The 18,147-nt window shown below is 35.7% G+C and overlaps 3 protein-coding genes and 1 pseudogene across 5 annotated transcripts; 2 read left to right on the top strand and 2 right to left on the bottom strand.

Annotated features, from left to right (window-relative positions):
• Nucleotides 1–1,547: 1,547 nt before the first annotated feature.
• Nucleotides 1,548–6,470, top strand: LOC111389142 (uncharacterized membrane protein At3g27390-like). Its single transcript, XM_023014023.1, has 10 exons — nt 1,548–2,078; nt 2,656–2,764; nt 2,856–3,048; nt 3,326–3,450; nt 4,275–4,563; nt 4,679–4,785; nt 4,883–5,018; nt 5,184–5,382; nt 5,469–5,706; nt 6,064–6,470. Exons 1-10 carry the CDS (start codon nt 1,985–1,987, stop codon nt 6,326–6,328), a joined length of 1,755 nt encoding a protein of 584 aa, XP_022869791.1. The 5' UTR covers nt 1,548–1,984; the 3' UTR covers nt 6,329–6,470.
• Nucleotides 6,471–6,966: 496 nt separating this feature from the next.
• Nucleotides 6,967–13,597, bottom strand: LOC111389153 (annotated as a pseudogene).
• LOC111389168 (uncharacterized mitochondrial protein AtMg00810-like) lies at nt 7,870–10,389 on the bottom strand. Of its 3 annotated transcripts, none has more exons than XM_023014052.1 (3): nt 10,013–10,389; nt 8,904–9,146; nt 7,870–8,794 (listed from the first exon to the last, which is right to left on the bottom strand). In XM_023014052.1, exons 1-3 carry the CDS (start codon nt 10,046–10,048, stop codon nt 8,780–8,782), a joined length of 294 nt encoding a protein of 97 aa, XP_022869820.1. In that variant the 5' UTR covers nt 10,049–10,389; the 3' UTR covers nt 7,870–8,779. The 3 variants fall into 3 exon arrangements, with proteins under 3 accessions (XP_022869820.1, XP_022869819.1, XP_022869818.1); XM_023014051.1 differs by having other exon boundaries at nt 8,879–9,146; nt 10,013–10,387; XM_023014050.1 differs by having other exon boundaries at nt 7,870–9,146; nt 10,013–10,384.
• A 2,233-nt stretch (nt 13,598–15,830) lies between the features above and the next one.
• On the top strand, nt 15,831–17,990 carry LOC111389170 (succinate dehydrogenase [ubiquinone] iron-sulfur subunit 2, mitochondrial-like). The gene is made up of 2 exons (XM_023014056.1): nt 15,831–16,654; nt 17,631–17,990. The coding sequence occupies exons 1-2, from the start codon at nt 15,990–15,992 to the stop codon at nt 17,803–17,805; spliced, it is 840 nt and encodes a 279-aa protein (XP_022869824.1). The 5' UTR covers nt 15,831–15,989; the 3' UTR covers nt 17,806–17,990.
• Nucleotides 17,991–18,147: the final 157 nt, after the last annotated feature.

Here is an 18,147-nt window from a genome sequence, read left to right as displayed (position 1 = left end):
TTGACCCAAGTCCTACGTAGATTCTCGAATCACGTCATAGTATTAGCGAGTGCAATGAAAGAAGTCGCACAATATTCAAAGCAATGACATTCCCTGTGTCGGAGACGGCCAAATCATCATGTTATATCATTTGTTGGGATTGGGTTTCTGGCGACGTCTTATATCGAAATCTCTATTAGTTCAATGAATCACTTTTTTTTTTTGCTCATACAATATCGATGTGATCAAGGTAGACTTTTTCCTTTCAATTAGTCTCCAACATCTAAAAAAAATATCAATTTTATTAAGACCCTGTTTGATATGCCTCCATTTTCCATGGAAGATAGAAATTAAAGTCCATTTCCCATTTTTTGGCATGTTTGATGGTAGAAATTTTTCATGAAAAAGATTTTCCCTAAACTCATGCTACATAAGCGTTTTCTTACTTTTTGATGAAAAGCAATTCCCACCATTTTGGTGGGAATTCAGCTTTTCCTTTTTTTTTTTTTAACAATTGAAACAGATTCTAGGAACAATTGTGAAAGAAAATATTCCTTAAATTAACAATTTTAATGTAAAACTAAGTCAAACGAACACCAAAAAATAGATAATTCTTTGGATGATTTTTGATTTTCTTGATTTTTTTTGTCAATAGAAACAAGTTCTAGGAACAATTGTAAAAGAGAATATCCCTTAAATTAACAATTTCCACGAAAACTTAAACTAAACGAATATCAAAAGACACTTTTATTTTAATATTTTTCAAGTGAAAAATTATACCAATCAAACACTATTAATTAACAATTCCCAGTAAAATGACTTTTAGGCAATTTAATTTTTTAGAATTCGTTTTCTTTCTACCCAAATTTTATCTTTACAATCAAACGGACCCTAAAAATTACTTATTTTATAAAATGATTATGTCACAAATAACCATCTTACTAGGGTGAAGAACAGGTGGAATGTGACTTAACTGACTGCTGTCTAATGGATTCGGCTCCTAAATACGATAAAGTGACACAATTAAGATAAAAGTATAAAAACACGTGTCAGCTTTTTATCTAGTAGACTTGTCAAAGTGACATTGGTTGTTGTGCACTTAGAAAACGAGATAATTTAATAAATGGTTATAAACTTTTTATGGGTTACTATCCGTTCAATGATCTTTAAAAAATTCCTCGTTAATCACTCAATTTTACTATAGATTACTATTTACTCATTAAAATTTAAAAAGTTACTCATTGTTTACCTAGACTTGAATAAAATTATTCGTTGCTAACTAAATTTTGTAATAAGTAACGCTCATGTAAATGATATGAGTAATTGATTGATAACTTTGTTCAAATTTGGGTGAACAATAAATATTATTTTAAATTTCAATAAGCAAGTAATAATCAAATAATTTATAGCAAAGTTCGGTGAGTAGAGAGTAACATTTTAAATTTTGATGAATTGGTAGTAACTTGTAGCAAAGTGTAGTAACCATTGATTAAATTAAGTCACCGGTCAACTAAACCTCGATTTTTGTCCAAGAAAAGTTACTAGTTTGCTTTAATAATTTTCTTTCACATTAAACACGCAACTATATGGCAATATATTTTAATGTTTTATTTTTTGCTTTTCCATACTTTTTGCTACAATTTACAGAGCGGATAAACAAACCTGAATCTTTGCTCTTTGCCCCGAAAGTACTGATTCCTTGCTTGTAAAATCTCTGTAGGAAATGCTCCCAATCTACAAGTAGTACTGTAGTTGTCTTTTACGGCAGTTATTTCCTCAATTTACAAAATTAATTCTGTTCTTCAATTTGTTTCAATTTAAACTTTAAATTTAATAAGAATTAAATCCCTGGGTAAAGAAAAATACGGACGCACTAGTGGGTATCGGATGCCAGAGGTGGGGTTGAGTGAGGATAAAGCTATGTTTTTTAGGATGCATTTTGAGAGTTTGGGTTGATTGAGAAATGAATTTCTGTTTATTCTGTGAAAAATCCAGAAATTAAGGTATGGAACCCCCAAGGGGGGTGTTGGCTTCATTGAGAAACTTCGTACGGTTCTTGCCTTACTTCATTGGCCTTCTAATTCTTGGCTTTATCAAAGGTTTGTATCAATTGCCCATTTTTTCTTATTTTCTTATGTTTATTAAGAGTTGTTTGATGTTTAGCATTCAGACTGGGTATACTTGTTCTGCTACATACAAAATTTTCCTGTTCTGTTACACAGTTTTTTCATTCTTTCTAGCATGTATTGTTCAATTAAGATTTATCAGTGATTTTGTGTTTGGAAAAATGGCTTCTTTTTTTGTGGAATGCATTGACTCAAGGGATATGTTAAGAATTAAAAAGAAATTCTGTCATCTGTATGTTCGTCTAAATTCGAATATTCCAGATTTGAGGTATTGTAGTTTTTCGATTGGTGATTGATTTGGCAAGGCAATATTTTTGTATTTGAGGACTTTATTTCTCGCCTCTGGGCTAAAATACAGGAAAGTTTGTTAATGTTGTTTATTGCTTTTAAATACTGGCTGAACTATTGACCAAGTAGAAGTGAATTTGTTGCTACAGAGTGCTAATATTAGCATTCAGCTATATTAACGCATCTTATTGTATGGCATTAAAAAGTTTTTATTGGAAAAAGATGTATGCATGATGAAGAGTTTCGCATTTTTGTCTTTCAGGCATCGTGTTATTCCCGTTTGTATGTCTTATAATGATGATTGGGATATCTGGAATAATTTTGAGTCTTTGGCCGATACACCTTTTTTATACATGTTATTGCATTTTGAGGTACGTCCTGGAGACTTCCAACTTTTATATTTGCTTGCGACATTTATACGTTGTAATTGAACTGATATCTTCTCGTTTCTTTTAATTTCAGAACAAAACAACTTGGGCCAGTTTTGAAAGTTGTACTTTGCATATGTACTGCCATCATCTCAATTACATGGCCTCCAGTTGGAATTGTCAGTAGCATTTTAGGAGGAGCAGCATATGGCTTCCTTGCACCAATGTTTGCCACTTTTCAGGCAGTCGAGGAAGGGAAGACAGATAAACTTTGTCACTGTATATGTGTACGTGTAAATTGTATTAAGTCCTTGTTTGACAACCATTAAAATGAGTTTCAAAATAGTGAATTTTTTGGGGAATGTATCGTTAAAAAGTTGGAAAATTTTTGGGTTTTACGTATAGGATATTTTACTGTGAGAATGTGTGGTTGAAAATGAGTTTGAGAAAAAAAGAGTTTTGTTTAATGGTTATCAAACAGGGGCTAAGTCTAGGAACATATTTTCATTTTTTTAGTGACTTCAAGACACAGATCAGTCTGATCTTGTATGATCATGTTTGCAGGATGGAACTTGGGGCACAGTCAAAGGGAGCTTCACCGTTATTAGGGATTTTATGGATGTTTGTTACCATTCATACTTCTCAATTATGGATGATCTACTGTCCAAGGGAAAATATTATGAAATTAGGTTTGTATTCCTTGCTTACTCATTCAGTTGAATTGAACTTCATTTGTCATTGCTAGCCATAGTTTTAGACATGCATGGAGATTTTTTGAGTTAGACAATGTTTCATTTGAAAGTTGTGGGTTGTTCCGATTTCATATTTTTTGATATCCCAATTCTAATCAAATCTACTTGATTTTATACTTGAAAGTTCAAGGTTGTTCCATGTTTACACCGACACAAATGGGAGTAGAAAAAGAATAGTTTCCCTATTCCTTCACCTTGCCATGCGATGTTAAAGACTTCTATGTTGGGGGGTTCAACTTGTAAATTATTGAATCGCAGAAGGTTTTAACTCAGCCTCCGTTTGGAAAGAATTTATAAATAGATAGTAATAAGGGTGGATAAGTGGATATGACTTGTGTGTCCGTTCGAATGTGGGGTTCAAAATGAAGTTCATAAATAATTTATAAAATTAGCCAAACGGAGGCTTTTTGATTTTCTATCAATTTCTGTTGCTTCTGTTAGCTTATTTTGATTTTGTATTGCCGAGATTCCAAGAAAGCTCACATTCTCCTTATTTTGGTGTAATATTGTAAATTTGTGCCGACACTTAACTTCTAGTCTTTTACCACAGCATTCCTCATTCATATTAATGCAACAAAAAATAAATAAATAAATAAAAATAAAAATAAATTCCTAACTTCATTCTAAATTTGGTCTTGATGGAAGGAAGATAAAAATGACAAACCTAAACAATAGTTTGTTTCATTACCTTGCACTTGACTCTGGTATTTGTTTTGGCATTATTTTTGTTGAACTTAATAAATTCTTGCTATGTGCCACAGATTGCTCTTTCTTCCTTTAGCTCTTATAATTGGAGTACTGGGAGCAATGATTGATCTTCCAGTGATCTCGATTATTGCCTTCTGCAAAAGCCCTTACATGCTTTTCAAGGGTTGGCATCGTCTGTTTCACGATTGTATAGGTGGAGAGGGGCCATTCTTGGAAACAATATGTGTGCCATTAGCAGGTCTCGCAATTTTACTTTGGCCATTGGCCGTTGTTGGGGCAGTTTTGGGTTCCATGGTTTCAAGCATCTTCTTGGGCTCTTATGCAGCTGTAATAGTGTATAAGGTTGAATTGCCTTTCCTCATCACTCCACCCACAAAAAATAGAAACAAAATAACCATAAAATCATTTCATTAACTTTTGCTACTATTAAATTTTTGGTGTTGGGTTTTGATGGTAGGAGTGCTCTATTTGGTTTGGACTTTGTTATATTGTCGCTTCATTGTCCATTTATGATGAATACAGCAATGATGTTCTAGACATGCCTGAAGGATCCTGCTTACCTAGGTTCAACTTTTGCCTGGAATCTTAGTACACATTATTCTTTCAGAACATTAACTTATAATAGTCTACACTTGACATTGTCTTTGTGCCATTCCTGCAGACCACGTTACACAAAGGAGGCTCCATCACGAATGAGCTCCAGTTCTGCTTCTTTCTCAAGGCCCAGCTCTTTCAAAAAGGCACCTTCACGTACAACTTCTCTTTCTGCACCTATGATTGAGTTGAAGCCCCTCGAGGTATGCTTACTGGACAGTATAATGAATTTTAGCTTCTTTTTCTATCTTAATGTCGTCTAATGCTTCCATTAAACCTTAGCAAATGATAGTTTGTGAAGAAATTGCAATATGTGATTTAACATTTATTTCTTGAATTGGTGCTGATGAGCAATGTGGTTGTTATAGTTAGCTAATTCCTTATTCGAGGAGTGTCAACGACGTGGGGAAGTTTTAGTTTCTAAAGGGATAATAACCCTAAAAGATATTGAAGATGCTAAGAATAAGAAAGGAAGTGGAAAGGTCATAAGCATCGGTTTACCCGCTTATTGCATTCTTCAGGCACTTATAAACTCTGTAAAAGCTAATTCGACTGGTATATTGCTAAGTAAGTGGAAGCTGTTCTTTAAACATTTTGAGTTCACCCATCTCAATAGTTGAAGCAATTGTGTGAAAATTCTCTCCCTCTTGCAGGTGACAATACCGAAATAACTACCTCAAATAGGCCAAAAGATGCGTTCTTTGATTGGTTTCTTAATCCACTACTAATCATTAAAGACCAGATTAAAGCTGACAACCTTTCTGAGGAAGAGGAGGAATACCTTGGCAAATTAGTTTTATTGAGCAGTGATCCTGCGCGGTTAGAGAATTCAAATATCAGCCCTCCTGAATCCGAGCTAAGACGAGCTGCACTTGATGCATTAGCTCGAAGGTAAAAGTGAATCTTTTATAGTTTAAAGTCTCTTAAATCATTAACGTCCACGCTGTAAAAAAAAAAACCCAAACTGTCTATTGTATACCATTCAAATGATTACTTCGAGAATCCCTATGTCAAGAAATGGAAAATACAATCTTGTTTAGTAAACTTGAACGACTTCTTGATTAGAAAATACAATTTTGTAACATGATTATATGTTTTTACACTACTTTTAAATTGTTTAGACTTCTTATATGGTAAAAAAATAGACACACGATATGTTATAAAAATAATCAATTTTACGTATTAAAAGTTCAAGATTATATTTTTAAGTTCTAATTTCTTTTTCCATTTCTTCGTTCTTTCGTCAAGACTTCAAGGGATAACCAAGTCTATAACAAGATATCCAACATTTAGGCGTCGTTTTGATGATAGTAAGGAAATCATTTTACAAGAGCTCGCTAAGAAGAATGGCGAGAACTCAAAATCAAGCAGCAGTCGGCCTCAAACAGTTCCGAGGTCAAAAAGCATGTTCACCCAGATATTTAGCCAGAAGTCTTTTCAAAGCAGAACAGACATCTCGGGTTCTGATCAAGGGGCTCAAACAGTTGTCGAAAGAGATGTAGAAATTGGATAAACAGACTTCGTACCTAGTTAGAAACCTGTTTGCAATTTGTTGTTGTATCGTCACATACTTAGCATTGAGCTATACGGTAGATGTTTCTCTTGTATTTTTCTTACTATTGTTTTTAAGAGGTTGATATATAGGTTTTTCATATGGATGGAGAATGTAACAAAATAAATGGTGGGAGTGTGATTGAAAAAAAATAAATAAATAAAATAAAAAAATCTGAAGTGCAAAAGGACGAATTTTCTTTTCTTGGACACCTCATTCATAGCTATCTTTAAGTGCATTTGGGGTTATTGTGCATTCAGCAAGGTTCATTCTTGTAAACTATCTTTAATTTCATGCAATTTAGCCCCTCAACTTTAGTTTGCTTGTAAACCTGGTCACTTCGTCCACTGTCATCAGTTGGCTTAGAGCAATCTACTGATGGCGACACTGGATGGAGTGTCCAGTTTTACAAGCTTTTGGATGATTTGCTTGCACCAAATTAAAGATACACCAACTATTTTTAATTTACCAACGGCACTATTTTTGAATTTACAGATGGTTAACACGATCTTTTTCTATATAATCAGCATATGCCTTGCTCATTCCACATCTCATTTCAAGAAAACAATAACTAGCGGATGGAAAATACTGATTCCATTTCAACAAATAGCTTCGACTTTCGAGGCACGAAAAGAATCTATCAACGCTTGTGCTGTCATCATTCTGGCGGTGCAAGCAGTAAATGATATGAAAGCAACCTGAATCGTAAAGACAAGAAAATTGACTCAATGACCGAGACTCTCAACCTGAATCATGATTATTTAAGAATGTGTGGTTGAAATGATGTCAAATCATTATTTAATCTAATTCCATGAGGAAATGACAAACAAGAGGAATATACAGATTATAAATTGTTGGATTAGTGCATTGTTCAATTATATCATGACTGAGGTGCCACATGTTTCTATCTCTACTATAAATGGATTTCTTTGACACTGAAACAGGCAAATTGTGTTTTCAATGGTATCTTTTCTTCCCGTTATTTCCCATTCTCTCCAAGAAGCAACAACGCTGAGTTAAGGATTCAGAGCAAAGAATGAAACAATAAAGAAGCGCCAGTCAGGAATGTTTATAAAATCAAAACATAGCTACCAATCAAATAAAAAAGCACAAAAAGAGGATAAGAAGAGGAGGACTATTTTGAGAAGCATGCCTGATCATTTCCCTTCCCCGTACATCCATCAGAAACAACATCAGTTCCAACTTCTCTGGTGACATGAACCATGGCCTGCCATTTCGTATCCAACCAACACAAAAAAATTATGTACCAAGGACCAACTAATAATCAACCGATGGCTATCATAAAGTTGCAAATTAGATATAAAAGTAATATTTCAATAACATAGTAAGGAAGTCAAATTGTCATTTATTTTATCTTTGAACCGCACCTTCACAATAACAGGGCAAGCCATTGAAGTTCCTAGCAAGTACTTAGTCTCATAGATAGCACCAGCCAGTAAGCAAGAAAATATAAAGGGCATGTTCAATAGTGATTATGAGAATTGATTTTCTGACTGTTAAAGAGAAAAGTAGGCCTTAAAGAGAATTTCAGGCTGCACATAAATTGTAGAGAAGCTACACATTTTCATTCACTATTGTATGGATATATATACACATTACATCATGTTCTAAGTATAGAATATACAGAAGATTACTCTACAATTTTGCTCCTAGTCACAGCCATGATTTCAGCTAACAGTTGGTGTCCTGATGTCTTGCGGATTACATGATTTTGCTTCCTGATTGCTCGCTGTTTTATCTTGATGTTTTGCTGATTACATGATTTTTGGCCTCCTGTTTGCTAGCTGATTTAGCTTTCTGATTGCTTGCTGGTTAGGCTGGATTCTTGGCTGAATTTTCTTCCTTAATACACCTCCCAAGATGGAGCCGCCATCGACGATTCCAAGCTTGTTCCGTAAGAGTACAGTTCGATGACGAGAAAGAGGTTTTGTAAGGAGATCAGCCAACTGATTGTGTGTATTAGCATGCTGAACTTGAAGTTTGCATTGTTGTACTAGATCACTGAGAAAGTGGAGATCAATCTGGATGTGTTTCATCCGAGTATGTTGGACCGGGTTAAGACTTAATTGGTTTCCCAAAGATTGTAACAAAGAAGTGTTGGTGACCCTTGAAGAGGAAATCCAAGTTCCATTAAGAGAGAAAGGAGCCACACAGTTTCAGAAGTAGTGCTAGCAAGGGCTCGATATTCGGCTTCAGTGGAAGAACAAGCAATAAAGCGCTGCTTCTTAGAACTCCAGCAGATGAGATTGCAGCCTAGGAAAATTGCATATGTAGAGGTGGAGCTGCGGTCATCAAGATTCCCCACCCAATCAGCATCAGAGAAAGATCAAAGCACTAGTTTAGCGGAAGAATTGATCTGAAGGCCATGAAAGATGGTATTTTTCAAATACCTTAACAATCTCTTAACTGTAGCCCAATGAGTCACAGTCAGTTTGTACATAAAATGTGATAATTTGTTTATTGCATAACTAATATAGAGACGGGTCATACATAAATACTGTAGAGAACCAATAACCTGCCTATATGAGTTGTTGTCCATACTAGAAGTACTATCACAGAGTTTCAAGGGAACTGATGTAGATAGTGGTATGGTAACATCTTTGGCACCCTCCATACTTGTTTTATATAGAAGGTCTCGGATGTACTTGTGTTGAGATAGAAATAAACCACTACTTGTGGGTATCACTTCCACACTGAGGAAAAAATGCAAATTGCCCAAATCTTTGAGAGAGAATTGTGTCCCAAGCTGTTTTACTATCTTGGATACAAAGAGTGAGTCATTTTCGATAATTATCAAGTCATCTACATAGACAAGAAAATAGGATATGATGAGCTAGAATGATATATAAACAAGAAGGTATCTGCTTTAGAGTTGATATATAAACTAAGCAAGGCTTCTTTAAAGGCGAAGTACCATACCCACAGGGTTTGCTTGAGACCATATATAGCTTTGCACAACTTGCACACATAGTCTAGATATTAAAAATCTCTAAACCCAGGTGGTTGTGACATATAAACATCCTCTGTGAGTGTACTGTGCAGGAATGAATTGATAATATCAAGTTGTCGCAAGCATCCTTGCATCACAGCAATAGATAAAATAGTGTGGATGGTAGCTGGTTTAACAACCGGATTGAATGTCTCCTTGTAGTCAAGTCCCGGGCCTGATTATAGCCTTTTCCCACTAGCTGACTTTAAGTCTATCACTGGTCCCATCAGGTTTGCGCTTTACACGAAATACCCATATACAACCAATTAAATTGGAACCCATAGGAGCACGAACCAAGTCCTAAGTACCATGTTGCATAAGTGTAGTGAGCTCCTTAGACATAGCAGTACGCCAATGGTGATTTTGAAGAGCTTGGGTCACACATGTTGGTTCTAGGGTATGACGTATGGGACGTTTTGTAGCAAGATTTATATATATTGTTCATAGATCTAGTGGTCATGGAATGTGTCCTAGGTGGGGACGGTGGTAAAGATATAGGTGATGAATGTGGTGAATCTAAAGGAACAAAAGAGTTCTGGATGGATCAGATTTAGGATAACTAGTGAATGAATTATTCAGGCCATCACTAGAAGAGCACGAAGAATTTAGATTAGGAGATGATGGAGAGGACATACCATGAGGAGGTGCAGAGACAACATCAATCTTTGCATCCAGATTCACTTGCAGCTTCACCGGAGGTTGGGTTATATGCGACTTGAGGAAGACGAGAAGTAGCCCGGGCTGGGACGGGAAAAGCCTTGCTATTGGGAGCGAATCTTTGGGATCATGTTGAGGTTCTTGAGAGGTCAGGGAAAAAATATCTTTTGCAAATAGAACATGTTTACTCAGATAGACACAAGAGGTTTTAAGGTCCTAGCATTGATAGGCATTTTGGTTTTGAGAATAACCTATGAACACACAGGGCGTGGATTTGGGCTCAAGCTTATGAAGATTGTAGGGCCTAGTATAAGGAAAACACATACAACCAAATTGTCAGAGTTTTAAATAATTTGGAGTGGTACCGGACAATGTTTCAAATGATGATTTGTTTTTTAAAAGGGGTGTAGGCATCTATTTAAAATATGTGGCTGTTTGAAAGGCATATGACCAATATTTTAGGGACATGGAGGCTTTGGTAAGAAGGGAGAGCCAAGTTTCAACTAGATGGTGATGACAACACTCCGAGATACAATTTTTTTGAGGGGTGTGAGGAGTAGTAGTATAGTGACTGATCCCATGGAGTGAGAGATAAGGTTTTAAGGCAATATATTCACCACCATTGTTAGGACAGATAGTTCTAATTTTGGCTTGAAATTGTGTCTCCACTAAATGTTTGAACTAGGAAAAAAATGCTTTGGACGTTGGATTTTTATGCCATGGGATATAACCAAACATATCAACAAGGATGAGGTAGTATTTTGATCCCTCTGTTCCAACTTCATGAGTAGGGCCCCAAATATCAGTATATTAAATTCAAAAGGGGCAGTGCTAGTGAGACTGGTAGTGCGAAAAGGTTTTCTATGATTCTTATTAATTGAGCAAGAGATAGATAAGGAAGATGTTTTTGATTTTTTAAGAGGTAAATGAAACTGATTAAAAATGTGAGAGACAACTTTTGATGAAGGATGCCCAAGCCTTTTAAGCCAACCAGGTTCTGTAGTACGTTCATGAACATAAGCTACTTTATTTGGTGAAGTAGGTGCCAGTGAATCAGGAAAAGGATAGACACCATTTTTCACATTCTCCTCGTAGTATTGTTGCCCTTGTGGTTTGATCCTTCACAAAAAAATGAGATGGGTGAAACTCAAGCAAGACATTATTATGTTTAGTAAAATGAAGAACCGAAATCAATTTTTTTTAATACTAGGGACATAAAGGGTATCTCAGAGTTGGAAAATATGAGAGGGCAATTTTAAAGCCAAAGATCCGACGTGAGAGACCGACAAACCTGATTCATCACCAATGACTACTACATCCGTGCCATTATATTCTAGGTGAATAGATAATTAGATAAGTCATAGGTGATATTGTGGGAGGCAGCAGAATCAACAAGCCATTTTTTGTCATATACAGACGAAGAGGCATAGTGGGGCGAGACATTTTGGCCTTGTAGTTTGGGGCAGTGTTTAGCTGTGTTGCCCAAATCATAGTAGAACTGGCATTTGGGCTTGTAACGACATGGCTCGAATCGCTAGTCCTGTTGGCCATGAGACCGCTGTTTGGGAGATGCAAGATCATTTTGGCTCTTGTCTTTGGTTATAGGATTGCGAGGCCTGGAGAACCTACCACCGCGAGGTCCTGAGGTGATACGACGTTGGGATGTGTTAGCGGTAGTTACAAGAGGCTGGACAGAAGTTTCCAGGCGTCGGAGATAGCTCTCATGACCAACAAGTCATGGATTTCTTCAAAGGTCAAGGATGATTCATAGGTGCCAATAGGACCAGCAATCTCTCAAAATTTTGATCCCAAACCATTATGAATGTAGATAGTGAGATAATCATAGGAAACTGGATGATCTATCAATGCAAACTCATCTGCAAGGATTTTTATGGCTTGCAGGTTATCTGTTACCAAACTGTTACCCCGTTGAATGAGAGTAAGTTCTTCCTTCAATTGAATGGCATGGGTCCGAGATTTGCTTGCATACATCTGGTTGAGTTTTGTCCAAGCATCATGTGATGTCTTAGACTGTGCAATAACAGGTGTAATGGTGGGAGAGGTAGATGAGAGTGCCATGGAGAATGAGATTGTCTTGGCGAACCTATGGTAAGTGTGCATGATTAGATTTCTGTGGACAGACAGAAGTACCTATGACATAATCCATGAGGTTGTAGCCAATGAGAAAGGCCTCAAATTGGGCTTGCCATTGAGGACAGGTGGATGGGGTGAGCTTTTCATTGACTTGTGCATTAGTGTTTAGAGTAACTAAGTTAGTTCCAAAGAGAGAAATAACAGTGACTGGAGAAGTGAAAGAAGGGGTGGTTTTAGCAGAAGTCATTTTTGAGGATTCAAGATACTCATTAGAAATTGTACGCTCTGATAAAATAAAGAGAATTTCAGGCTGCACATAAATTCTAGAAAGGCTACACACTTTCATTCACTGTTGTATGGATATATATACACATTACATCATGTTCTAAGTATAGAATATATAGAAGATTACTCCACAATTTTTCTCCTAGTCACAACCATGATTTCAGCTAACAGTTGGTGTCTTGATGTCTTGCTGATTGCATGATTTTAGCTTCATGATTGCTTGCTGGTTTATCCTGATGTTTTGTGATTGCATGATTTTTGGCCTCATGTTTACTTGTTGATTTAGCTTGCTGGTTAAGCTGGATTCTTGGCTGAATTCTCTTCCTTAATAACCTGTGAGTGAAAAAGTGAAAAATAACGACTGAAATAATGAAATAATAAAAATCAATTTTTTGAGGTGAAAAATTGCAACCAAACGAGGGCAAAATCTTCTACAGATTCCCCTTTCAAATCCTTAACCACTAGTTGAGATACCTCACAAGGCTTGGCCTTCTATTCCAAAACCTCCAACTCCTGAATTTCCTAAAAAGATTAAAACGTGTCATTGTTTACTTCTCTACTTTTACGTCCTTGCCTATGATACCCCACCCTATCATGAATATTTCAAAGACAACTCTTCGCAAATAGTTTTTAGCATATGCCAGCTTATAGTTTTTTATTTTGACGTACTTGACCAGTTGGAGGCGGAACAACAATAAACCACCAGTTGATGGAGAACTGCCTTGAGAGTTATGGGACAATATAAAGTAAACAAGATTACAATCACAGAAACAACGTGAGATGCAGATACAAATATGGATAGGATTTAACTTTATTCTTGTGGGCACCATTAAGCACAGGGCATGGAGATTATAAATCTATTTTTATGAAGAAAAATCTCAGCTTGAACTGGTCACAGACTTTCCATACCAGCCTAAAGTTATTAGAACTAAAACATATTCGAAACATTATAATGAACGTCTACAAGGAACTATATCAAACACCTGCACAATGACATAAGATTTAAGACAAGTAAATCCAATACCTTGCTGAAAAGAAGGGAAATCCAGAAAGGCAATTTTAATGCACATAAAACTTTGCAATAACTCATGTTCAAAAGATAAATGTTTACCATTATGGTCTAAAACAGACTTGCACAAAGAATTAAGAATTGATCTTGGGGCAAAACTCAAATCAGTAATCATTTCTTATTGATAAATTCATAGTTTCGATAAAATTGACATATTTGAACTCAGACTTCAATCAAGGTAGTCACCTTATACATATCTCAGTAAAGGAAGCATAATTTAGTATAAAGCCAGAATGGGAAGAATGATCGGTACTTGTGGGAGCTCATTCGTGATGGAGCCTTCTTTATGTAACGTGGGTTGCAGGAATGGCACAAAGACAATGTCAAGTGTAGCCTATTATAAGTTGATGTTCTGAAAGAATAATGGGTACTAAGATTCCAAGCAAAAGTCGAACCTAGGTAACAGGATTCTTCAGGCATTTCTAGAACATCATTGCTGTATTAATCATAAATGGACAATAAAGCGACAATATAACAAAGTCCAAACCAAATAGAGCACTCCTACCATCAAAACCCAACACCAAAAATTTAACCTATGCACTATTACAGCTACATAAGCACCCAAGAAGATACTTGAAACCATGGAACTCAAAACTGCCCCAACAACGGCCAATGGCTAGAGTAAAATTGTAAGAACTGCAAATGGCACACGTATTGTTTCCAAGAATGGCCCCTCTCGACCTATACAATTGTGAAACAGATGATGCCAACCCTTGAAATGCATGTAAGGGCTTTGGCAGAAGGCAATAATCGAGATCACTGGAAGATCAATCATTGCTCTCAGTACTCCAATTATAAGAGCTAATGGAAGAAAGAGCAATCTGCGACACATAGCAAGAATTTATTAAGTTCAACGAAATAATACGAAAACAAATACCAGAGTCAAGTGCAAGGTAATGAAGCAAACTATTGTTTATGTTCTTCATTTTTATCTTCCATCATGACCAAATTTAGAATGAAGTTAGGAATTTTTTTTTTGTTACATTAACATGAAGACGAATGCTATGGTAAAAGACTAGAAGTAAAGTGTTGGCAAATATTTACAATATCACGCCAAAATAAGGAGAACGTGAAATTTCTTGGAATCTCGAAAATACAAAATCAAAATATACTAAAAGAAGGAACAGAAATTGATAGAAAATTACTAAGCCTCCATTTGGCTAATTTTATAAATTATTTAAGAACTTCATTTTCAACCCCATATTTCAATGGATCCACAAGTCGTGGGAGTCCTTTGACACGTTATCTATAAAAATCCATAGTCGCTGATTTTCCCGTGATGAAAAATTAAAACAAAAGATTTGATTGTACCTAAACTAAAAGAAAATACACATGTTGAGCCATTTTCACACTAATCAAAAGATTGGGAGGCTGATTGTAAATTTTTCGAAAAATGAGAAATCATAAACACGATCGTATTACGATACTAATATCAACTGCCAACCAAGCTACTTAGGCCATCTCCAACCCTGCACCAAATTTTGCACCATTTTATACCAAATTTTGCACCAAATCTTGCATCAAACTAAAATTCATCTCCAACCATTACACCAAATGAATAGTGTTTAACTATTTTCTTCCCTTTTTTTATTCTTTATAATTTATTTATTCGAAATATTATTTATTTAATTATTTCATAAATACATAAATTACTAAATAAATAATTACGTTAAATTACGAAAAATATTAAATTCATTAATAAATATAAAAAAATATAGAACAATTAATAAAAATACTACAACAACGAAAATATGAAATCATGCCATTAGAAAATAGCACAATGCATTTCGAATTTGGATAGACGATATTACGAAGTCGCTAAATTTTTGCAATTTAATTCTCAGAATTCATATGTTCATCCTACAAATGATCGATTAATGCACTTTTAATGTATCCTTTTTTTAAAAATAAAATTAGATTATCGTATGTATGTCGCTATTTTATATATTTCATGTTAACTTTAATAAATAATCGTGTTTGATGTATTTTAAATTGTTTTCGTCTTTTAATTAATTAATTAATTATTATATCTTACATTTAAAATTTTTTTTAAATACAAATACAAATAATATTAAATTAATATTAAAAAAAATAATAATTTATTATATTAAAAAATATATAGAATAAATGACATAAATACCCACCCAAAAATGGTGCAAAATAGCGCAATGGTGTTGTAGTTGGAGATGCCCTTAGCCCTGATTATTTCTCTTTAAAATAAAATTATTTAATTTTCGTTCTCATTTTCAATCATTCACTGGTATAATAAAATATTTTACAAGTGAGTCTAAAACTTTTTCTACTCTTTAATTATATATTCCTCAAAAATTATTATTGAAAACATACTGTATTTCCAAAACCCTCCCCCCTCCATCAACTACCCCTTAATCTCCATACGTTCCACCAAACCCATTTCCGCCATTTCAGTTGCACCTCCATTTAGTTGTACAGGCTCCATTTTCATTTTGTTCTTTCGCTTTCAGTCTCTGAAAAGCATTAACCGATAAATGGCGACCGGCTTGATCAGACGGGCAATAGCTAGGGTTCCGGCGTCGGTGCCGACGGCGAGAGTAATCCTCAACCGGGTCCACTCCTCGGAGGCCAAGGCCCAATTGGTGGAACCAAGTTCGAAGCCCACAAGCAACATCAAGACCTTCCAAATCTACAGATGGAACCCGGACAGTACTCAGAAGCCGGAGCTGCAAAATTACGAGGTTGACCTCAAGGAGTGTGGACCAATGGTCCTGGATGCTCTAATCAAGATAAAAAACGAGGCCGACCCTACATTGACATTCCGGCGATCTTGCCGTGAGGGAATCTGCGGTTCGTGTGCTATGAACATCGACGGCCGGAATGGGCTAGCCTGTTTGACAAAGATCCCATCTGGTGGGGCATCTATGATTACTCCCCTGCCCCATATGTTTGTGATCAAGGATCTTGTTGTGGATATGACTAATTTTTATAACCAATATAAGTCTATTGAGCCGTGGCTGAAGAGGAAAAACCCGCCAGAGAATGCCGGGAAAGAGATTCTGCAGAGTAAGGACGATAGAAAGAAACTCGACGGGATGTATGAGTGCATTTTGTGCGCCTGCTGTAGCACATCCTGCCCCAGCTACTGGTGGAATCCCGAGTCTTATCTCGGCCCTGCTGCCCTATTGCATGCCAATCGGTACCGATCATTTCTTCCTGTTCTGGCTTTATACTAAATTCTGCTTACTTTAATGAGATATGCATAGGTTGGCTACGTTGATTGAAATCTGAGTTCAAATATGTCAATTTTATTGAAACTATGAATTTATGAATAAGGAGTGATTACTGATTAGAGTTTTGTCCCAAGATCAATTCTTAATGCTTTGTGCAAGTCTGTTTTAGACCATAATGGTAAACATTTATCTTTTGAACACGAGTTATTGCAAAGTTTTCGTGTATGATGTGCATTAACATTGCCTTTCTGGATTTCTCTTCTTTTCAGCAAGGTATTGGATTTGCATGTCTTAAATCTTATATCATTCTGCGGGTGTTTGATATAGTTCCTTGTAGAGAGGTTTATTATCATGTTTGGAATATGTTTTAGTTCTAATAACTTTAGGCTGGTGTGGAAAGTCTGTGACGAGTTTACGCCCTGTGCTTAATGGAGCCCACAAGAATAAAGTTAAATCCTATCCATACTTGTATCTGCATGTCACATTGAGGTAAAGTTCAAGCATCCCACTTATAATGATTGTGCAGTTGCTAACATTTGTTATGTGTCCAAAAATAATTAGGAATGCTCAAAGTTGAGCTTTCGTTAAATTCATTCTGGAGGTGGCTTCTTCAAACCATATAATCTCTTGAAATCAAGCCAGTAATCTACTAACGTTCTGATTTGACAGTTTTGGTGAAATTCAGTTGAAAATGAATGATGAACTGCGTATGCAGCGAGCTTGAAAGTTGATAGAGCATATTTATTGCTAATATGAACATGCATTGCCTATGGTGTAAACTGCCTGTCATTGACTATGTTTGAGTGAAATCTTATTTATGATTGTCACTTAATTTAATTTTACTGATCTGATTCATCACTCTTATTGGTTTCCTCGGTAGATCCAGTTTGCAACATGTTAATGCCGATAACTCATAAACTGTGTTTTGACTGTTTGATGCAGATGGATAATGGATAGCCGTGATGAATACACCAAAGAGCGCCTTGAGGCAGTAAATGATGAGTTCAAGTTATATCGGTGCCATACCATTTTGAACTGTGCTAAAGCTTGCCCAAAGGGACTGAATCCTGGAATGCAAATCCAGAACATCAAGAAACTTGAGCGCACTGGATTTTAAGTTCCTGGGCAGATACAAATCTAGATTTCTGCACGATTTTGTATCAGTGATTGAGTTTGAGTATTGTGTGGGAAATAATTTGTTATTTTCTGAAATAAAATGACTGAGCTTTATAGTTCTGTTAATTGATTGGGGATAAATAGATTTTTTTTAAATTTTTTATTTTTATTTATTGACATTCTCGACACATTTTCAACGACTTCCTTTCCTCCTGTTAATTTCGATGAACACTCGATCACCTTGCCAATGCGGAAATTACAGAGAATCGTGATTTCTATTAACTTCAGGCTATACAAACTATTCACGCGGAATTTTTGCATGAATTGAATGACATGCCGGGGC

This window comes from Olea europaea, unplaced genomic scaffold, assembly GCF_002742605.1.
Source record: "Olea europaea var. sylvestris unplaced genomic scaffold, O_europaea_v1 scaffold567, whole genome shotgun sequence".
NCBI classification, from domain to species: Eukaryota; Viridiplantae; Streptophyta; class Magnoliopsida; order Lamiales; family Oleaceae; genus Olea; species Olea europaea.
Note: the sequence above shows the minus strand (reverse complement) of the source record. Positions and strands in the feature narration are given on the sequence as shown.